This window comes from Hakea prostrata, chromosome 3 (assembly GCF_041222555.1).
Source record: "Hakea prostrata isolate BN-2017 chromosome 3, UWA_Hpros_2, whole genome shotgun sequence".
Lineage (NCBI taxonomy): Eukaryota > Viridiplantae > Streptophyta > Magnoliopsida > Proteales > Proteaceae > Hakea > Hakea prostrata.
In genome coordinates, this window is record NC_142602.1 from 60,383,497 (window position 1) to 60,407,660 (window position 24,164).

The 24,164-nt window shown below is 38.3% G+C and overlaps 1 protein-coding gene across 1 annotated transcript; it reads right to left on the reverse strand.

Moving 5' to 3' along the window:
* Positions 1–9,937: 9,937 nt before the first annotated feature.
* On the reverse strand, positions 9,938–22,230 carry LOC149022646 (proteinaceous RNase P 2-like). The gene is made up of 6 exons (XM_089150646.1): positions 20,982–22,230; positions 20,634–20,735; positions 20,382–20,557; positions 19,984–20,104; positions 19,746–19,814; positions 9,938–11,372 (listed from the first exon to the last, which is right to left on the reverse strand). The coding sequence occupies exons 1-6, from the start codon at positions 21,927–21,929 to the stop codon at positions 11,073–11,075; spliced, it is 1,716 nt and encodes a 571-aa protein (XP_089006772.1). The 5' UTR covers positions 21,930–22,230; the 3' UTR covers positions 9,938–11,072.
* Positions 22,231–24,164: the final 1,934 nt, after the last annotated feature.

Genomic DNA, 24,164 nt, shown 5'->3' on the forward strand with positions numbered 1-24,164 from the left:
GATTCCACTTAGTAGACAGGTAGCATTCATATGTTAATATAAAATTTATTTTATTTATTCACTTATACAAATTATGGAAATGCATGATATATTGCTTTGTGAATGGAATAGAAATGCATGGGATTGGATGACAGCTTAATGAATTGATTGAACTGCTTGAATTGGAATGCCAATAATATTCTTGAGATGTTGAAGTATGAATTTGAAAGGATACTTATGCTTATTGAATTTAAAATGATCATGTTCTCATCTTTAAATTATTGGATTATATGAATTGTGTCTAGTTTTATTCAAATAAGACTATGTGATGATTGAAATACAAAAGGTACATTGAAATGGACAGAACATAGTAATGCAATATTGAAATTGAATGTAAAAAGAGTAAAAGAAAAAGAAATAAAATGTTAATGGCTTCTATAAGTCCTGGTACTTAATGTACCCAAATGGGAGGGCATGAAGCGACTTCCGTAAGTCCTTATACTTAGTGTACCCAAATGGGAGGGCATGAAGCAAGACTGAAAAGTGGAAAAATAGACTAAACTGATGATGGCCTCCTTGAGAGAACACCTGGCCTTGTGCCAAAAGACTGAAAAGAGAATCTCTTAATGAGAACCTCTAAGACTGAGACTGAGACTGATGCCACTTGTGTAGTTTCGTCTTAATATGGTGTTAGTTTAAAACATGATTCTGCATCTTACTTAACCAAGTCTTCTTTTTCCTCATCTTCTACCTCCTCTTCAGTGGCTACCAATACTAAGTCTGCCGATTTGGATTCCTCTTCTCCATATTCCCTTCATCATTCAGATAATCCAGGTGCCATTTTGGTCACCCAACCATTGTAGGGTGATAATTATCCGACTTGGCGACTCACTATGCATATGGCTCTCGAAGCAAAAAACAAACTTCAATTCATTGACGACTCTCTTTCTAAACCTATTTATGATTCAATTGTGCTTCCTCAATGGATCTGCTAGAACAATATGGTACTTTCATGGCTCATCAATGCTCTTGTTCCAGATATTGCTCATAATGTCTTTTATGTCTTTGTTACTCTTGAGTTATGGGACGACCTTGATGCTCATTAGTCTCAACAAAATGCACCCCGCATCTTTGAAATTTGTCATGCTATTTCCACCCATCAACAAGGCACATCTTCATTGGCTTCTTATTATACGATTCTCAAAGGGCTTTGGGATGAGCTTTCTTTGTATAATGATCTACCAACTTGCAAATGTGGTCTTCTAAAGAACCATTTCGATCTTATTCATAAAGATCGACTTCTTGAATTTCTAATGGGACTTAATGATTCCTACAACTTACTTCGTAACCAATTATTTTTTATGGACTCTTTGCCGACGGTTAATCATGCTTATTCTCTCTTATTTCAAGAGGAGCTTCATCGCACAATTAATGGAGCTATTGCTCCTGCTCTCACACACTCTACCTTGGTTGCCACATTTAGTTATAGTTCAAAAAATGCTACCAATGAAACACTATCATTGTGACTTTTGTGGTTTGGATGGCCATTAGGAATCCCATTGTTTTAAGAAACATGGGTACCCTCCCAAACATGCTACAAAGTCCACCGCACCACCATCTCTTGCTGCAATTGTGGTCCCTTATACTAATGTGCCATCTTTCACCACAAATCAGTACCATAAACTTCTATCTCTGTTGGAATCTGGTGACATTTCATCATTGACAAATGCTGTAGGTAAAGTGTCTTCTCTATGAGTTATTGATTCTAGTGCCAGTCTTCATATGGTTTCAGATTTGTCTTTATTTCATTCGAATAGTCTTGTTCCCTACACCTAATCATGAAGAAGATGATTGGGTAATACAGGACCTACGCATGAAGAAGATGATTGGGTAAGGTAAGGCGTTCAATGGACTTTATTATTTGGAGTTGGATTATCTCATTGTTACTGTTGTTTTTCCCACCAAGGGCCTTTAGCATTCTCGTTTAGGTCATCCATCTTTAAAAGTTTCTAATTATATTGCACATTCGGATCCGAATATTTCTTTTCATAAAAATTGTGTTTGCTTTATTTTTCCTTTAGCTAAGCAAACTTGACTTCCTTTTTCATCTAATACAATTTCTACCAGCTCTTGTTTTGAATTGATACATTGTGATATGTGGGGACCATACTTCATTCCGTTAATTTGTGGTGCAAAATATTTTTGAATTATTGTGCAAGATTTTTCACGATGCACTTGGGTGTTTTTGTTAAATCATAAATCTGATGCTTGGTACCGATTAAAGGAATTCTTTGCTATAATCAAAACCCAATTTGAATACCAAATTAAACAACTCCGAACTAATAATGCTTGTAAGTTTTTAATTACCATTCAAATGAATTTTTTTACAACCCATGGTATTATTGAACAACATAGTTGTGTTAATACACGTCACATCCCACCCAACCAGATCCGGACTCTCTCAAAATACCCGTGGGGGTGATAACACTACATGATAAGGTTAGAGTCTTCACCCATAACAAAAACGCATAGCATAATTCAAGAGCAATAATATAAAGAAAGTGAATTTAGGCTATTACAATCATCCTTAAAAGCAGAACATCATAATCAAAGTTAAAAGAAAAGGAAGTCAAGGATTATTACGGCGGAAGTTATAGTTAAACGTCATTCTAGCAAACGGAAAGAGAACAAAATATCCCAACCCAACGAAAAGAGTCCCTAAGCCCCAAAAGTGGCTAGACTCCATATGCACAATTTGCACACATACACACACATCGTGTCATGTACATCAGTGTCCTTGCTCGCTAGTCCCACATAGGATGCTACCGACGACGGACTCTCCAAGTAGTACGAGTCATCACAACCTACAAGAGTCTAAAAAAAGACAATATACACAGAGGATGAGTTCCATAGAACTTAGTGAGATTAACATATCATACATAATGTATTCACCATACACACACCCATATTGACAGATACAAGTACATATTGATATAAACAATGAATAAATGAATAAATATGCAAATATGACCTTAACTCTAACATTGTGGTCTTTATAGTAGACACGCATTCTGGTATAACATCAACTTCCTCTGGGCAGTCTCATCACTCTCCCTCATGACACTCAAACACATCTTTTGGATTTTTTGCGGTAGTTGGATTCTGTCACATCAACCAGGGCTGGGGATTAGGTCAACACTCTCTCACATCACCATTGGTCTAAGAACTGACGCATGTCGAGGATTACTTTAACCCAATGCAAAGTCACTGTGTCTCGTGCTTCATGTGGTTTGGGTACCTTCCCTCATGCCTATGCGTCCTTTTGGGTCCAGTATCATTCTCCTCCTAGGAATGGTGTTCCTCACGCCGCATGACCGTTGTCTTTTGGATTACGATATCGTAACTCTGTGGTCATTTACATATGATAGGGAGAATGCCTTTTTGTCCCCTCACAACATTCAAGTCGTCTTTTGGGTGCCCACGAGCCACACTCTAACACATGCCTCTATACCACTATATGATAACCATGGGCATGTTTGATGCACATAGGACCCTGTCCACCGTTATCACGAGTCACTCGACTTCAATACCCCTACTGAAAGGGTACTAGCACTCAAAGGGCTTCTAACCAATGCATCTAAACATATACACCAACTATGAAAAGTTTTGAGGGCATCAAAGGACAGTGTTCTATACCTCAACCCCACATAACCCAAGCTAGGAGCACCAAGCCAAGTAATCCCCAATTCACAGTCATACAAAACAACAATCTTCATTCAAACGAAATAACCGACCACATAATCACATATTGCAATCACATTCATCACTTGATTGGAACAAAAATAAAGTAAGCAAGAATATTGATTTAAAGTAAACCGTGCAAAGTCTCATACATTACATTAAATAATAATCGACATATGAAGTTATAAGAATTACATATTATGCAATTACATAATGTGTGAAATGTACCCTCACTTGTTAATCGAGATTTCAAAGCATGAAGTCCAACAATTTCAAACAAGTAATGGATACCCAAGAACCCAGTTAACCTAGCAAATAAATAGGTTAAATTAGATTTAATTCATGATTCAAATTAAACAAAATTCAAATGTGGGTTGACCGGGTACCAACCCAGCTCAACTAGGCTGGTTGACTCACCCTGTCAACTTGGTCAAAACTGCTCGGTTTCGAACCCGATTCAACATAGTCATATAAAAGGGTCTCATGAATCCCTCTAGGGAGTAGAAAAACCATTCCTCTCAACCTAGACTCACCAATTTCATGATTTGAACAATATACCATCAAAATCACAAAAATGAGCTTGAAATGGGTGATAGAGATCAATCTTACGTCTACACACGATTAGCCTTTGAATTCGCGAATCAGTGTCATCGATTGAGTGGAAGCACAAGCCAAAAGCTCCTTTCCCTCTTCCTTTTCTCCTTTCCTACTAATTCTCTCTCCTTAAAATACCAAATTCATGAATTTAAGTCAATTGGAAAAGTTAAAAAGCATAAGAGGGGTGAAATGACCATTTTGCCATTCACTGGAAAGGGACAGGTCAGATGGATGGTCCAACGGCCCCTATCCGACTGGTCTTGTATCTTCCTCATACAAGTGCTATCGCGATGGGCTCTAGAGGATAGGTACCTTACAAGATTGTCCACTCAATGGTATACTTTATCTTGGAATTGAAGTCCTCTTGTACATGTTTCTGAGCATGCCAAAATCTCACTTTTATGCCTTTAGGAGTAATTTTCTCTCTCCTCTTGAAAGCAAGTAGGGTGGCTGGGTCTTTCTCTTGATCATCCAAGCCCACATGTTCTATTTTTGAACTTTCGGGCCCAACTCAAATGGTCCAAAGTTGACCTCTTCCTAAACTCCGGGTTTGCAGACCTGAAATGTTGGGTGATCGAGTTAGGATTTTAAGGGATTTCATAATACATCCCGACAAAATGGGGTTATTGAACGCAAACACCACCACCTTCTTAATGTGGCCCGTACTCTATCCTTTCAAGCAAGTCTACCTCATAAGTTTCTGAGTCATTGTGTTTTGACAGTCGCTTACCTAACTAACCATTTACCCACCTCGCTGCTACATAGTAAATCATTACCTCAAGTTTTATTTGGCAAGATCCCTTTACATTCTCATCTACGAACTTTTGGATGCATTTGTTATAATCATAATCATTCATCCATTCGTCATAAATTTGATCTATGAGCATTTCCAGGTTTTTTTTATTGGTATTCATATGCACAAAAAATGTACATGATTTATGATTTACAAACACATAAGGTTTACATTAGTCATAATGTCACACTTTTTTAAGATTATTTTCCGTTTTCAAAATTGTCATCCCCGATATTGCCTATTTTACCCATTGTAGCTCCAGATATTGATAGTTTACCCATCTTGTTGAATCCACCATTATCAACCACATCTTCTCCCCAATCGATTAAAGAACCTCCTTCACCCAACTCGAATCCACCACCATCTCCCAACCATCTCGAGTTCATCAACCACACCCCATCTTAAAAACTATCATTGTTACGCCATGGATGCCCAAGCTCCTTCTTCATGCACAAGTACTCTCACTCCTGTTAATTTTTATTTATCCTATTATAGATTATCCTCACCCCATTTCAGGTATTTTAAGCCCCTAAATGCTATAATTGAACCTACAAGCTTTGCTAAGACTATTGTTTCACCTAATTGGAAGGACGTGATGTATAGTGAAATTGCAGCTCTTGAACTTAACAAGATTTTGTCTCTTGTACATTTGCCCCCAAACAAGAAACCCATAAGTTGTAAATGGGTTTACATAATTAAACGGCATTCAAATGGGTCAATTAAGTGTTATAAAGTGCATTTAGTGGCAAAGGGTTATACTCAAATTAAGGGAGTTGATTTCCATGAGACATTTTCCCAAGTTGCTAAATTAGTTACAGTCAGAACACTTCTTGCCATTGCCGCTATCAAATGATGGTCCTTACATCAATTGGGCGTCAACAACGCCTTTCTCCATTACGATCTTGATGAAGAGATATATATGACTATTCCGCCTAATTATCATCAAAAGGGGGTGAAATTGATTTGTCACTTATACAAATCACTTTATGGACTAAAAAACAAGCCACTATATCCTGCTCATCTGTTGAGGCTGAATATCGTACTATGGCCATCACCACTTGTGAACTCATGTGGTTAATTGCATTGCTCAAAGATCTTGATGCCATGGTCCTTCAACCAATACCTTTGTTTTGTGACAATCAAGATGCTTTACATATTGCTACACCCAGTTTTTCACGAGCGCATACATGGTCTCATTAAACCTTACCTCCACCACTAGTGCTACCCAAGTTGTTGACATTTTTACCAAGGCCCTTGGAAAATATTTGTTTCTCAGTCATAGAGGCAAGTTGGGAGTTCTTGACATTCACTCTCCAACTTGAGGGTGAGTGTTAAGCATGATAAGGATGATTTTTCATCATTTCCCTAATTGTCTCTAATTTGAATTATTTCCATATTATTTTCTCCTCGCATTTGAATTCGTTCCATTCATCCTTCCTCCCATTCGAAACCTCAATGGGTGAGGGTTGGAAGACATACGAGGATGAAAAAGAGAAAAAATTATGATGGTGTAACTAGTGCAGGAGCTGCAGATAAAGAAAGTGTATGAAGAGAACGTTGAGTTGGAACTTGGAAGATGGTAACCTTGGCTAGATGGGGGTTAAGTGGGTAGTTGAATTTTTACCTTTACGATTAAAATAATACATGAGTCAAAGATCCAAGGGCTTACAAGAGGAAACTAGAGCCTAACACAACTCAAGCTAATAAAAATCCGTGTTTCATCATTGAGACTTTAACTTGTCGAGCATGTATGCAACTTACCGCTAGAGGCAAGTGCTGCAAAAGTTGATGGCGGGGTTGGGGTTGCCAAAGTGAAGAGGGAGAAGGTGAAGGAGAGGAGAGGCGAGTGAGGAGAGAGAATCGGTGGTTAAGGGTTGAAAAAATACTGAGCTTAGGATTTGAATAAAATACGTGTCAAGCATCCAACTGTGCACTTGATTGAACTGGAGTGTGTAAGAATTGGAGTTGATAATCCATGCTTAAATACACCCTCTTCCTAAATGTATAATATAGAATGTGAGGGTAGTACAATTCTCTACTCTCGTAGATGAAGGAGTTTGATGAAGGCTCCGAACTTTGAGGAAAAGGAGATTTGATGGGAAAGAAAAGCAAAGGTGAAACCATTGGGTGAAAGGTGTTACCATACAAGCCACTGAAGGGGTTGAGCTGGGACAGGAACTTGGCTATGAATAAGAAAGGTGACGTGGGAAGGTACCACAACAAACAATGAAACCATTCAAAGGATGTGATCCTAGAACCCAATAATGGACTATTAGAGGACCTGGGACGGTAAATGAATAGTCAAACTTTGCTTCCAAATTCACATAATAGGTGTAAATGAATAGTCCAAATTTACTTCTAAATTCGTCTATGTAGGAGTATCTAAATCCGTGTGATTATTAATAGGATGCGAATATTGTATACCCATTTTCTTCTGATAAAATTATCTGATTAAGTTACTTTTTTGGATTAATTTTCTTATCTTGATAATTTTTTTACTTGAGATATATGAATACTTTCTAGATTTTCTATTTAGAATAAAGACAAAGAAAAGTCAATGGTGAAGAAAATTTTTTTAAAAAAAAATCAATGACTAAAATGAGTAATTAAAAAAATCTTAAATTTCAAACCTAATTCATACAAATACAATGGTAAATGTGTCACCAAGTAGTCTGTATTCATTTAAAAGAATTTATTTTTTAATTTTTTACTTTTGCCTACTTAAGTAACTAATATTTCAGTTTGTCCAATCCTAAAATATTACAAAAAGGCCAACATTAGTTTTCTGTTAATTTTGATTTTAAATTTTTCATTTTGCCCACGGGTGAAGGAAAATATAAGTTTGTTTTATTTTACAAAACCTCACAATTTTTCAAATTTACAATAAAAAACCGCTGTGGGCCTTGTGAAGCAAAACAGAACCCAACCTCTCTCACTTACTGTGTACCCAACCTACACCTCGCCTCGCCGGAAATCCCACCATCTCCGACAACCACCCCTTCCCTTGCCAGCAACCACCGCCCCTTCTCTCACCGTTTACATTCGCACCCATAAGACACTCCTCTTCCTTACCCCTCGCTGGCCCAACCTCCGCCATGTCCTTCACCAGTTTCAGCATTCCTAAAATTTATTCTGGGATGTAGCAGTCATTGACCACCAGCTTAATCCACTACTGCTTGAAGAATTCCTCAACGCCAAATAAAACGAGATAAGAATTTGGAAACTTAATTGAATAGTAGATTCGTTTCCGGTTCTTGAACAACATTGTTCTGGCAGCTTTCACCTGTTGGTCAACATCTTTTCATCCATTGGCTTACACGACAAAATTCTGCAATTGGGAGGGGATATGTGGACTTATATTGCACCAGACAGGCATTTTCACGAAAGACAAATCTGCTCCTGGATTCCAATCCTACAGATTTAAGGCTTTATAACTTTACAACAGTTCTTACAGATGCATAACAATGGGAAACAAAATGATGATGTTTTGCTCGACTCCAGAGCAGTGATATATGAGTTTTGGGAAAATATCTCAAGAACACTGTGTCCAACTTCTAAATCATTTCATTATTGCTGCATCCAATCATAAGCAAGAAAGGGAGCGCAAGAATGCCCCGTTCGATCAGTCAAAACAGTGAGACTGCCGCAGCAAGAAGTTCAAAGCCGGTACCAGAAACTCACCGGTGACATGCTCTTACCCACTCGGTTGGCCCGTATGAGCTTGCCATGGCGGAGCTTGGGCTAGCGAGGGGCAAGGAGGAAAGTTTTATGGGTGCGAGCGTAAACAGTGAGAGAAGGGGCAGTGTGGTGGGACTTCCGGTGAGGTGTAGGTTGGATACACAGTGAGTGAGAGGGGTTGGGTTATGTTTTGCTCCACTATGAGGTGTTTGGTAAATTTAAAAAATTAAGCAAAATTTTGTAAAATAAAACAAACTTATATTTCCCTTCACCCATGGACAAAATGGTAATTTCAAAATCAAAGTTAACAAAAAAAAACTAACTTGAGCTTTTTGTAATATTTTCAGTTTATCAGATTAGGTAAACTGAAATATTGGTCAATTAAGTGGACACTGGGCCAACTTAATTGGACAAAATTTTAAAAATAAATAACTATCCAGTATCACCCGATTTTAGATTATCATCATACCCATTTTAAAGTATTTATTTAAAAAAAAAGTTCAAATATCATCCAAATCTGTTTGAATATCGATCCGTTAGTTCTGCTTTGTTTTTTTTCCTGGTATAATATAAGTGTCAGTTGGTCCGTTCTGGGTTATTGATCCGATTTTTAGAGGTTCTTTCCCATGACATCAAGACGAGATCCTAACTGATGAACTCATGAATTCCAGCCTAAGATTCAGTACTGGTTAATTATTGATCCCAGTTCTTTGGCAGTTCCAACTTATCCGGTAACTTCCGTCTCCAAAGTTTTTCCCAAAAAATGCTTAAGCTTCTTGATTTCCTTTTTTTTTGTTTTTTGGTAAAGCGTCTTGATTTTCGCTCCAGGACAAATGAAACCACAACATTGCTCTTTGTTACTCTTTTTTTTTTTCTTTCTTTTTCTCAACATAAAAATCATCTTTCTTTTGAACTAATCTAGAGACTAAAGGTAGTTAACTACTTATATTTAAGCAAGACCGCTCAGATCACCACTTTTAATCACTAGGACTACACCGTTACAGAAAACTACTGGATGAAGCAGTTCTGGTTCCCAGCTGAATGATTTCAATGCCATTACCAATTTGGGTCCAAAATTGGCACCTCTAAATTTAAAGCTTTATAGGGAATGACCCTCCAAGCCAGCCTTCTGTGTCATACAATAGTTCCATGACTACAAGTACGCACAGGAAGATGAGACAAATTGGGATTTCTCTCATTAACTCAGAAACAAAGAATTCATCCTAAAGCAGAGGAGCAAACTTCTCGAAATTTAACATTTCTGGAAAGATCATCAGTTTGCTTGTTTATAAGGTTCAGCAAGCAATCATGAATTAAATCCACCAAGGATTGCAATCATTTGGTATTGTACATTAGGATTACAAAATAACAAGTTAGAATATGGCTATGGACAACCTGGTCAGCTAAAATAGCAGAGTTTAGGGTTGACCCAGAAACTACCACAGGTAGCATCCTGTACAAGCAGGATAAATCTACAAAAATTCTCTAAGATCAACAAGCATAAACTCTAAGAAGGGTTAAAAAACATTGCGGATGACTCGCTGCATCAAACTTCAAGAAAGAAAAATTATACTAAGTTCCTACATTCTCCATAAAATGAAATCACTTCTACTGAAATCTTCAAATGAATGATGGGGGTGCTAAAGGTGTAAAGTGATGGATGGCCAATATGAACATATATGTTACCACAAACTTGAGATGTGGACATCGTGAGTGAACTACTAGGCTTTTGGTGGTAGGACCTACAAAATCTATACATTAGAAGCGTACTCCATTACTCCTTTTATTGTCCTATTTTTTTCTGGGGACCAGTTCCTTTTCTCTGGAGAGGATTTTTTTATGTTGAGGCCCTAAGAGTGTTCTCGTAGCATTATAGATAATTACCTCATTAGTGCCTTCTTTTTTAGGGTTGAGAATTAAGGCAAAAGTGAATTTCCACCAAATGAACTGGGAAACCAAGGGTCATGCTGATCCAACTAAGCATATGATCAGTAGATGCACGAATAGATTATAGTAAAAGAAACAAAATGAAGACAATGTTTAGTAGGTTTGAGATAATCAGAGATACCTCATTCAAGGCCATTTCAGTAGTAAACACGTCATGTCCAACTCACACAATTGCAGTTGCTTTTTAATCTCACAAACCCCCCTCACATTGATATCACTCATGCATCACTGCAACAAAAACATTGCTTTTCCTTGATGGTCAGCGTTTGGTCAAGTTGGACAAACATATATGACAAGAAAATGGCAAACCTCTGGTCAAAGCTGTGAACTTGAAAAGTCATAGCTGTGGCTCAGAGGATGGAGATCTATCCTTTCTTTTACCAGTTCGGGAAACAGGACTACAATTTGAGATTGGGTGACAATCTCTACCCTTCTCAGTTGTAACATCCCCCAATTTGTAAGAGTCAGATTTGGTTTGGACATACTTGAGTCTTTCACTTTCAGGAACCTCCAAATTCAATAATACTTCATCAGACTGTTCACAAGATTTTGGCCTGGTAATGCAAAGCCAAGTTCTTGATGCTTCATCGTTGCATTCCCCTTCTACAGGAACATGCCATGAACCCTTCTCTGATTCCTGAAGACATAATAGCACAAAAAATGTAAATCAAAGTTGCATCTGACACCAACTAGTTGAAAACATGGAATTGAGTTATCACAAAATAAATACATTCTCTCTCCACAAATCCCACAAATCAACCCTTTCCTAGAGTCTCTTGTCAATTGGTTCATAAAAAAAGAAGCTCCAAAAAACTGAAAGGTAGAAAGCATAACAGCATGCAAACTCCAGCAATGATAGTTTAGAATGGAATAAGCAATAAGACTGGGAAATGGTCAGTAATATTAGGGAAAACTACTGTTACATCTTTGAATTCACCCCCTGCATTTTATCAAATTGCCAATTGAACCGTATAGTTTGCATGGTATTAGATGCTAACAGACACTCGATAACTGCTGATATGGCATCTGTGCATTTTTCAAAATACCCAAATTAACCCTGAGTAGTATGTTATTAATATTTTTTACCAATGCACCGAGGTCAGGATCTTGAACCATGATTCAAACCATTACCCCCAACCCCTCTTCTGCAATGGTCAGAGAAAATTTTTAGAAGGTTGATTTGTGTTCAAGCTTGTTTGGTTGCTATTTCAGCTCCAGCATAATTCCGGATCCTAATTTCATTGTCAAATCCTAGATATGGATAATTAGGTACTAGTATGTGCAGTTTCCGCCATTTGTCCTGTTCTTCAAGTTTGATTTGCTGGCTGGTTCAGAACTTTCAGAAGCTAATTATTCTCCAACCAGGTTTAACCCGAGATAAGCATCTCTGGAGCTAAAGTTGGGGCCCCTTTTTAACTACTAAGAGTATTATATTTTGAAAGTTCTGTTAGCTCATCAATTTTCAGGTCATAAATTTTCAACTGGTTTTTTCCATCATCGCAAAAGTTGCAAAACTTGCACCATCATGGGAGATTCATTTTGCCTTTTGGGTTTTGGAGCATCTTTTTCAAGAACCCATCTCTTTTTAGATTTGTTCACTGTAGCAAGTCACAAACAAAGAAAGAAGGTCAAAGAAAGAGAAGAAGCCATGGGTAAGCAGTTGCAGAGGGTGGAGAAGGGATGCTGGACCAGCAATAGTGGTGGAGACTTAGTTGCACAGGGAGAAGATATTGGCAGTGAGGTTTATAGAACCAAAAAAAAATTGATTTGAGCATTTTATTATTTTTAAGTAGAAGTGTTAATGTACTTTCTGCACACACACACACACGAAAAAATAGTACATATATTGTTTGAATCCCATTATGGCCACCGTTCAAACTACCAAAATTCGAAGTATCCATCATATATATGAATGGACTTTAAGGGAAAATTTGGTAATTTAAATTTTATTAGTTTGAGTAAGGTTGTAATGGACATTTTACATTAAAATAGACACTTCAAACCATTAGCCATGAGAGGGGCAATATTTTAAGTGTGTAGGGTTAGATCAGTAAAAAGCAATAGTTCAGGGAGGTACCAGTAATTTTCCCTAAATAAAAACTGGACAACGTCAGATAAGGCTTGAGGATTATCCCTTGCCTAGAGCTTAACACCTACCAATTAAATCACATAGATTGAGGCACCCAGAAGAACGAGATAATCAAAAAGAAAAATGAAATGATATGAGGAAGCTCCATGGTTGCTGATCATCACAATGCATGAGATCCCTCAAGCCAGCAACATCTGAGCATGGAGAAAAGGAGCTAAATAGGACTTAATATGACCAAACAAAATCTCCCATCACATTCACCGAAAAAAATCCCATCAGACTATACCATGGAGATGTCAGGAGATGTCAGTGTTCCTCATATTGCAGATCCAAAAGATTAGATATCTGGAAGTTACCAAACATAGGAATGGGGTCTGCAGCAAAGGCTTCCATCTAGATGTTATACTAAAGGTTACGGTGAAGATCTTTGTACTGTAGTGACATATATTAATAACCATGGGTCAAAATTTCGGTCTTGAGGCTGGCTTCAACCACCTAGAGACCGAGATCTGGCCAAGACCTCGGGAAACCTAGCTGAAACCAGGGAATTTCCAGCAAATTTCAACAATTAATGTCTAGCTATATTTATCTGTCATGCGACCCTGTTATGAGCTAAGCTCCATTCATGCTTTATATAGTTAACTCGGTTCAAGTATTTTCACATCTGATGGCTCCTAGTCTTCTTGGTCAATAAAGTGGGGATGGGATTAATAGGCAAAGGAAAACTAAAAGAGAATGACTGAATCTTCAGTTACGTGCAGAAAGAGGAAAAAAACCCTCCAGAAAGGAGTTCTGGATCTGCCTATTTCATTAACAATAATGTGAGGAAATCAACCAGCCAAATCATTATATTACATTTACTCTCTCTTCCATGATGCAATTCATCTGTCTGAAACCAACACTAGGTATAGGAAAGCAGCCCATCAGCACTATTAGGTATAGGGATTCTCGCTACAAGCCACACCACCACCATCATCGTGGACATAGTTTAGGCAATTTAATTGTGTCTATTCTTCATTTAAAATTGTAATCCAAATGGGGGATTGATAGTGAACCCTAGCTGGAATCATAGTATTGTTGTAAATCCTAATTAGACTTCGAACAGGAATCATTGCTTTGAATATTGCTGCCTTTTGAATTAGGTGTTCTAGTTCCTGTCCCCCCTTTATACCTAGTTATTCATGCAACCCTAAGGTTGCTACATTACAGCATTTCAAAGTCTCTTTTAAATAGCTGAGAATTCTTGCAAGTTTAAGTACATCTTCAACTACTTGATGCACAAAGGGTTGAGGACCAACGAACCAAGATCCCTCAATGAACAGCAGTCAAATTAGGGGTTACAAACCCTGCGGCAGAAAGACTCAAGGGTGTTTAGGGCTTTTGGGTCTCTAGGATGGGTGTATAGGGCCTGAAACTAAGGTTGTAGATCTAGGGTTTAGAAAACTAAATCTGAATCTTACAGTCTCAATCTCAGATTTAGGTAGAAGGCCTAGGATGGAGGATGGGGGAGTAGAGGCAGACCAGCAGCTCTGCCGAAGAAAATCCCTTCAATCTGAAACACTAAAAAGCTCTACTCTCCCCTTCTTGAAAAACACTCATCTCCAATGAATGGTGAAGGTGACATACTTCTCATACAGATCTGGATCAATACTTTTTTAAGTCATTAACATAGATCCACATGCTCTCACTCCTAGGCTTGCCCTTCCACTTAACAAGGAATGGTAGCCTCGCCCTTTACAAGTAGTCTTGTACATGTCATCGAGAACTTCCTCAATTGAGTCTTCAAAGGGGGGTCCGAGTTGAGGCAGGCACAACATATGCTCTGAGTCTCCTTCATCGAAGTGTTGCCCTGAGTAGAGGTATAAGTCAGCCACATTGAAGATGTTGCTAATACGTGTGTCAGGGGGTAGTTCTAACAATAGGCATTTGGGTCAAAGTGAAAGTCCCATCTTAGGGTGGAGCTTGGTGTTGAGACCGGGTTGATGCCACTCTAGGTGGAACCTCACCATGAGCACATCTCCTAGCTAAACTCAAGAAACATTCTCTACATGTTTGCATTAGCTTTATAAATCTCAGTATTGAGAGCTATCTACCTTCTAAAATTAGTGTGGACCTCTGCGACATGCTAAAGGAACTCATCGGCTTCTAACATTAGTGTAGTGCTAGCTTGTGCTGGTACTAGGGCTAAATTGATGGGATACTGAGCTTGTATGCCTAAAAGTGCCTTAAAGGGGGTCCTACCTATTGTTCTATTCACCGAGTTGTTATAAGTGAATTCTGCTGTGTCAAGTATAGGTGACCAGGTCGATTGACAATCCCTTACCAAGCTCCGAAGCAAGTTTCACAAGCTTTGGTTCACCACTTCAGTCTCCCCATTTGTCTAAGGGTTTTGTCAAAAAAGTTGGTCTCAAGACTGAAAAACATCTCCAGCCCTATAAAGTATCCCTCCTAAATATTGAACAGTAGAGGTTTCTTTGAGGTGTCAAGTACCCATCAGCTTATGCTCAAACTTCAAAGAGGTTTAGTGTGATGTCGTTCCCATAAGGTTATTCGATATTATTCTCCAGAGGCCCTGGTTTGTCAATAACTGTGTTATCTTTCTTTACTTTTTTTAACATCTCAAAAATTATGCCACTTTTTTTTGATAAAAGGTCAACTTTATTAAGAAAGAATGAAAGAAAATAAAGAATGCAAGGAACTAAAAACACTCAAGCCTACAACATCAATTGCCTCAGTACACCTAAAGCTCACCAGACTAAGGGCATTGCCTGCTGTTGCCTTCTTCATACCCCTTACAGTCCATAAAAGAATCTTCCTAGAAAATTAATGTAAATTGGGACCTTCCATTTAGGCCTCAGAAGACTTGCCAACTTGCTTTGAAGCCTCCTTCACTAGTGCTTGATCCACCCTCTGCAAAATCTCAAATGCGTTATGAAAAGAAGAACCATCCGCCGGAATAGGTCAGGAAGAATGACAACGTCCACGCCCTCAAACAGAAACCCCTCTTCCTGACTTGGGTGTATAGCAAAACTCCTTTTCCTTTTGGGCCTTGCTGCAGGATCAATTAACAAAGGTGGTCCGCCCCTAATTCTTGGAAATTTGCAATTACCTCCCTCAAGTAATTAATCCCCACATTTTCCTCCCACAAACGTAGAACAACCAATTCACCCTTTTTACCTAAGGTGGGCCCAAAGTGGGACCCATCCACAAGGCGATCTTCATTTTAAAGGATGAGATTCAAATGAGAGTGACAACTCATCCGAATTTTGAGATTGAGAGTTTTAAGGGTGAGGGTGTACATCCTTATCCTTATCTGCTTGGATCACATTCAAAATTTGAATTTGCCACTTCATTGTTCAATCACCTCCCTAGATCGAGTTGATCCCACATCTTCCTCCCTTGGATGTAGAATAGCCACTTCAATCATTTTACCCAAGGTGGGCCCTGAGTGCGACCCATCCACGATTCTATCCTCATTAGAGTGATGAGATTTGGATGAGAACAGCACTCCATCTGAATTTTGAAAGTATTTAATGGAGTGAGGGTGTACGTCCTTAGCTGAATTACCTGCATATAAGTTTTGAATTTGAAAGTGAAAATTTTAATTATCTGCACTAAACGTGTGGGACCCAATGTCATGAGCATCAAAAGACTAAGAGATCAAAGGAGTCTCAACCAACTTTGACACCTCTGCCCCTAGAGGCCTTGCTGGACTAAAGTTTATACCAACCAAATCCTCTCTCTCCTCCAAACAGCCAAAGTCTCCCACGCCTATAGTCCTTCCTGGACTAAAGTCTCCCTCACCTGAATCCTCTCTCTCCTCCAGACTACCAGTGTCTGCCACCCTCTTCTCCTGGTTTGGCAACCAAATTGACTGTGCTTCCACTGAAGCTGAAATTTTCCTTAACCTGCATTGATTGGCTTTGTATCCAATTTGTTTACAATTGAAGTATTTTAGTAGACCATCCTCATACACCACCTTTTATATAAGTGGAGCACTATGGAGAATCCTAGCTCACACATTCTACCTACACCTCTTCTACTCACTCCACATCCAAGTCTTCCACCAGGACATGGGAAAAATTGCCCAATGCTCCCACACGAGTTCTCCTGTCCAGAGTAACCAGACGACCCACCATCGTCGTAATTGATAATAGAATTTTTTTTCATGCTAGTACTCCATCGAAAGATCCAATTAATGACCCCAAACTAACTTCAATGAAGGTTGTGCTGTATGAACATTAGAATCTAGCTTATACACTGAAACCATAACAAGTGTGTGTCCACCTTAAAGGGGCTCCGTCACCAAACCGTTGTCATATCATTCTCATTGACAAATTGAAAAATGACATAAGCCTTTCCTAAAGTATGTAGAAAAATATGGGTTTTAAGCTTCCACAGTTGATGAACTTCCTTACCACACCCATCGACATGCAACGAAAATCAAATTTACCAATTAACAAAAATTTGTAAAGATTTCGCTGTCCCTCGTAGGCTGAATGAGGGATCACCACCTGAATTGGATCCAGAAGACTATCCACTGAAAAATTCGATCTTGCCCCAACAACCCCTACATAGGTCATTTTCCTAACTAGTGCTTGAGTAGCACATTCATCACCACCCTGCCGGAGCAACTACCTAAAAAGCCTCCCTTCTCCGGCAGCATTCCTCTCCCCAATATCCAGACCTTTTCTCTCCTCTTCCATCACCTTGTTCCAGGGGTATGAGCCTATAGAACAGATCATGTTCATTAGTTCAATAATTGTATTCTCAAAACTGTCTTTGTTATAAGCATAAGCTAGCATTTATAGCCTTAAGTAATGACTCATAATAGTATTTAACATCAAAAACAAAATTCAAATAGGACTTCTATCTTAAATAAGACTTCTACTTTAAATATGACTTCTACTTATCTCAACCTAGATTGACTCAAATAACAATTTAAAAACATATTTAGACTCCTAACAAACTCCTAATCATAGTCAGGCCTAGCTGGGATTGAGTAGGACCGCCAAAATCACCAAAATAACCCATGGTATTGAATTATGCTCCTAATGCTACTGGGCAGCAAGCCTAGTTCTTCTTTTGGGCCTTGGGACTCTTCTTAGGGTGGGTTTAGCGACCTACATCACTATTCAAGCTGTAGAGTGTAGTTCAAGAAAATCTTCAACAATATGAAGGTGGAATTATATCCCCACCTTAGTTTTTCTTCTTTGAAATCCTCGAACCATAAACCCAATTATTCCCTCCACCATTGATATACAAACCTTTCATCCAAAACCTGCCTAGACCAAATCAACCAACAAAATCTCACCAAACAAGGTTAGAATTTCATGTAAATCCTCCTCAATTTCCTCCTAAAAAACCAGAACGCAGCTCTTGTTAATTATCACTTCAATTCCAACATTGTTTCCACCATTAAAGCTTCCAAAAACCTTTACTGTTAGATTCCCCGACGCTCACCCACCAATTAGCATAACCCAATCATCAAATCCTAGGTCCTACCAAAAGCTAACCTAGTTTGGACCTAAAACCTGTTCTTGACCTCACCAAGCTTAACAGTTCATCCTGGAACTTGGATATAGCCTTCTATTCAATCTCCTAGCAATCTAGCACTAAATTATTTTATGCAGTCCCAAAAATGCCCATCAGGATGCTGCTGTCCATGTACCTCAATAAGTTAAGGTTGGTCCTGGCAACGGGCAAATTTACCGTACCAACCAGCATATGGATCTGGTGACCTTTTCTGATGCAGATTGGGCAGGCTCTGCAAGTGACTGACAATCTACTACAGGTTACCGTACATCTACTGGAGGGAACTTAGTCACATGGTGGATTACAAAGCAAACTATTGTTGCTTGATCTAGTGCTGAAGCTAAGTACAAAACCATGACCGGCTACGATAATTACTTCGTGAATTGGGATATCCAGTAGATTCTCCAATGAACTGTACTTTGACAATCGAGCTGCTACTTAAATTGCTAGCAATCCAATGTCCCCTGAGCACACCAAACACACAGAGGTGTCATTTTGTCAGAAATGCTCTAATGAATAAACTATTTGTAACTCCATGTCCTCATTTGACCATTACTGTATATGTTTACCAATGCATTGTTTGATCCTAGTTTTCATTCTAATTGTAGTATTGTACCAAGCTAAGCATGGGTGATTTGTATGTTCCAGCTTGAGAGGAGGTGTTAAATCCTGTGCAAGTTAAGGGTAGTTTTGTCCCTAGATTTTGTTTTTGTTTCGTGGGCTGTTCATTTTATTTCATTGTGCAAGTCTGCCGCCAATTACTAAGGGCAGCAAGGACTTTTTATTGTTACAATTTGAATTATAAAGCAAATGAACCTGCATTTAGAGAATACAATCTAATTGCAGGCCCTCTTTCAAACCTTTTATTTCTTCTCTGCTCTTGTTCTTGGGTTGGTTATGGGGTCTGGGTTTATAACAATAGTTTTGACCTAGAACCCTTTCTTGACCTCACCAGATTTACCAGTACATCTGGAACCCGGATGCTTCTAGTCAGTCTCCTAGCAATCTAGCACTACTTTGTTTAATGCACACAAAAGATCCAATTTCTGAAGTTTATACACCTCTCTCTGGGAGCATGTTGTCTATGGGGGGTTGAAGAGAAATGAAATGAAGATCCAATCTTGTTCCTACTGTTTACACCTCAAGCTCTATAGCCTGGATATTCTCAGAACATTCACAGAATAGCAATGTTTAATTCCTGGAACAAGAACAATATTGCTGAGATCCAAAAGGTACCAAATGGCCAAGAAGAAATTACTATTTACAGGACTACCCTCTCTCAAGAAGCACCCTCTCCTTGAAGTAGCAAATAAGAATTAAAATGCAACTTCCTAAGTTGATGTCATCAACAAATGAAGTAACAGAGATTGTAACTTAAAAATTTACCTGAATGACTACAGAATACAAAGATGGCATGTGAAGTTTTAGGTTAGATTTAACAAAAGTGTATCGGACCTGCAAAATAGGACAAAATACAAGTTCATGAGTAAAGAAACTACATGAACATGACAAAGATACAACAAGGAATGGTGATGGGCCATTGAAGCAGAAAAACAAGAGAAAAATAAAAATGAAAACAAAAAGTCAAGATGCAACAAATCAGTTCAATGAAGTAGAAACATGCCTGATGTCTATCTTTCCATTTAAGAAAGAAGTTTCCACCTAGGAGTGCAAAAATGTGATCTCGCATTTCATCATTTGTCACCAGCAAACACTTAAGCCTTACTGCTGCATAGAGCCAGTACCTAAATCACAAATTGATATATTAAAATTTAAAAACAAAGCAAACATAAAAATAGAAGGATCCATCAACCTGTTGCAAAATACGATATCGAGACCATCAAAGCACATTAACAGCACAAAGAAAATTTTCCATAAATCTTATATTCAGAAAAATCAATTGACACAACAGAAGAAGAGTAATATAACAAAAAGAGCACTGTAAATCAGGTCTATAATGTATGTGAACTTTTGAAAAGAAAAAAAAAGGGCGCATGAATGAGCATGTTTACAGATTAATACCAGTCATCATTGGACCCATTCGGAGTAGTGTACAATACATTTCGAGTTTTCCAGTCCTCAAGTAGCTTCCTATTGGAATGATTTTCCGAAAGAGCTCGAAAACGCTTGCTGTGCAAGATGACCAATGGCAGTTTCTTTTCTCCTCTTTGATACAGCTCTTGCAAAACCGCATCAATCTATTTCATCACAATTATGAAAAAAAATCAATATAAGGAAAAGGAATCTTTGGAAGCATGTCAGGAGAAAACCAACCTGAGAAAGGCTAAATTCACCATCTGCAAAGTTCTGTTTATAAAGTGCAACATTTGCCCCATCCACTACAGCTTCATATTGACCATGTTTCTCCAGCCATTCCTACTTAAACAGTAACTGTAAGCATATAAAGCTGAGGAAAATACTGTTGTTTCTAAAACATTTTCCTAGCAAATATATGAGATGAAGATTCTGATAAAATGATATAGACAGTTTGTATAAGCTTCAAATAAATAGGTTTTCACCAAACAAGAACTTCGGAGAACTCCATCAAATACTAAACTTGTACTTTTTTATCAGTAAATACCTAACTTATACTAAGAGAGATACTGAAATAACTACAGTTACCTGAAATTTCCGGAACTCTACTTTCACTTCCCTCTCCAACGCTAATGATGCCACTGACTCCGCAAACTTTTCGGTCTCCACTTCATCAATATCAACGCAAACTAGCTTCTCTCCACAAGAACAACAAGACCCATCTGAATTCACATTCGATTTACGGACAAACCACTTCCCATTACCCAACCATCCCTGACCATGCCACCCTCCACCATTTTTCAGCATCACATCTTTAACTTTATCTTCAACCCAATTCAACATACCAACTTCAGAAGCCAATGGACTACAAAACCAACGTTCAATTACTTCCGCAGTTGAAGCACTAACAAAACTCACAGAACTCCTTAGCTTCTGCAAATAAGAATACACTTTATCGTCTCTCCCCGATTCCACACTGACTTTCAAGAGCGCAGCCAGCTGGGGCTCTTCTGCAGAAATACCCATAGAGATCATGTGTTCTTCAACAGAGTAGGCCTTCTCAACCTCTGTTTTCGAACGATAAGCAAACAATGCAGCATCATAAGTCCTTAACCTAGGAGAAATGTTGTATTTTCCCATGGTCTTGACTAATTCAAAAGCGAAGTCAGGATCCCCTTTAGCAACTGCAAGCCTCGTCATGGCCGTGATAGTTGCTTCCGTGGGAATTATATTGCTGGCTAACATGTGATCGAACACCCGAAAACCGTACTCAACTGCAGCATCACTAGACGAATCTGAGGCTTCTTTAGGCGATGATAATGAATCACAAAGAGAGCTGGAGCAGAGGTAGAGTAGGGTATTGAAATGGTAGCTACCGAGATTGATGTTTTGGGAGATTGCGTTCTCGTAGAGAGAGATGGCACCAGAGAGGTTCTTCTCCTTGGAACATCTGTCGAGATTGTAGCGAAACTGGCTATCAAGATTCTGGTTTTTCCTCTTGTTTTTCCTGTTTTTCGCCTGGTCCGTCTTCTCCATGGTAACTGTTTGGAAGCAGAAACCAAAACCTTGCAAAAACCCTAACTGTTTTAACTCTGTTCAAATTTACAAAACCCCCACCCCAGTGACAACCGAATTCACAATGAGGTCCAAACAACCCTAGCCTACGGGTTTTACTGTAGTCATACGATCGAGGTTTACTGTGTTCGCCACTACAACTCAACCAGAAGGAGATTGTGAAGCGACATGGCTATCGAAGGATTTAGGACTGATCTTAGAAAGAAGGTTATCTAACGCAAGGAAATGAACTGTGTAAATCAAAACTGGAATCTTGTGTTTTTGGTCCTGCTCCTGTAAATTTAAAAACATTGCGAGCTAATTTATAAAACAAACCATATATTTACACTAAACCCCACTTTAAATCCGGCTCGTCGACCACCCCCGCCTGCCCATATAGCCATACACCCGCGGAGCCCTGCCCTGCAGGCCTATGAGTGTGGATTTAAGGTTGTATGGACAGGTTTACCAAAAAAACAAAAAAGTTGTATGGCCAGGCCAGGCGGAGAGGATCTTTTTGTTTTTCCAGCCGGAAAGGATCTAGACTCATGTCTGATTGCTGCATGGCACCCTCCTAAAGTTGTGGATACTTTGCTGGCAACAAACAAAAATCCCCACTCAACTGCTTCAACCTATTGGATTCAGATTATATGTCCCCAACATATCTCTGCCCCCATGCTCCCACACTCACATGAGATTGGGGACCCACAATCAATGGCGGAGCCACGTTGGGACGGGCCATGGCCCCGAATTTTTTGAAAATTTAAACTATATCTATATTTTTTATTATTTCTCTCACTTTACATGTGAAATACTACTATTTAGCCCCCCTCCAAAAATTAAAAATAAAAATTTAAGATAAAGATAATGGGAACAAATGTCATTCTTAATCATAGTTTTCATTAAATCCCTAGTTTTAAGGAATAAAAAGTTAAATTCTAATTAAAACTAATTCACTATGAATGAATTTCTTCCTATATATTCTCATATATTTTCATTCTTATTTATTCTCTCATGAATATTCTCTTTTATTCCTATTTTTTCTCTCTTCTTTTTCTCACACGTCTCACAAAATAGTGGAGTAGTTAACAGACATTGGAATTTTCCTAATTTTCCTAAATCTTCTCCACAGTTATGAGGTCACTCTCTCTTTCTCAAATTATTCCTCTCTCTCACACACACTCACGGTTTTTCTAGTATTCTTTTCATAAAGTATAATTTTTTTTTCCATTATTCTTTCTTTCTCCTAAATTTTTTATTCTACGAATAGCAATTTAAATCTTGCTAGAATTCAGCCATTGATTTTATCATATCTAATCATAATCATTGATTTTTTTTTTTAATCCTAAAATTTTATTTCCTATTAATGGAAATTTAAATCTCGTTTAGGATTTCAACCATCAATTTTATCATATCTAATCGTAATCATTTATTTTATTTTGAATTCTTAAACTTTCTCATTAAGTTTCGATTCCTACTAATAGCAATTTAAATTTTAAGATTTTTTAAAAAATTTCTCCCATAATTTTAACCCTAACTTTATTTTAATATATTTTTTATAATTTACTTATATGCCTTGATTCTCATAACTTGGTGAACATGGTCTCTTTATTACTTTTGAACATCATAGGACTGTTATACATTCTTTAGAACAGTAGCATTGTGATTTCATATATTCTTGTTATAATGATTAATTATTATTGTCACTTATGCTTATAATGAATCATTTCAATATTATGACTGAATTTCCATTATGATGATGTATCAAACGTATGTGAGATGTTGGACTTGAGTATGTGGTTGCTTAGGTATAACTTGGGATTGGTGTTCTATTGGTAGGGTTGCAAATAACTAGACTTGGGCTCACGGGAGCTCAAGACCGGTAACCAACCCGTGAGAGGACGTGAGAGCTTCCCGTCTATTATTTGTGGATGACCAATAGGGTTGATGAGTCCGTAGTCTGGGACTATGCTGACTCTAGTGTGAAGGATACTAGAAAGGATCGCCCAGGGCGAGGAATGAAACGTATCTGGATCTGACATTATATGACTGAGTAGATGACTTGCATTGGGCTAGGCTTTACTGTGACATGCGCCAATACTTATACCAATGGTGATGTGAGAGAGCGGTGACCTAATCCCCAACCATGGTTTCTGATGAGGACTTTACCCAATTACCCTGGCAGACCCAAGATACCTTAAATGGTTGAGGGGGAGT

Excerpts from the sequence above, each read along its gene's own strand:
- LOC149022646 (XM_089150646.1), bottom strand. The coding sequence starts at position 21,929 with ATGGAGAAGACGGACCAGGCGAAAAACAGGAAAAACAAGAGGAAAAAC. Across the intron at positions 20,558-20,633 it reads GTGAATTTAGCCTTTCTCAG|ATTGATGCGGTTTTGCAAGA; the intron begins GTTGGTTTTCTC and ends GTGATGAAATAG. Across the intron at positions 20,105-20,381 it reads AATGGGTCCAATGATGACTG|GTACTGGCTCTATGCAGCAG; the intron begins GTATTAATCTGT and ends TTTGTGATTTAG.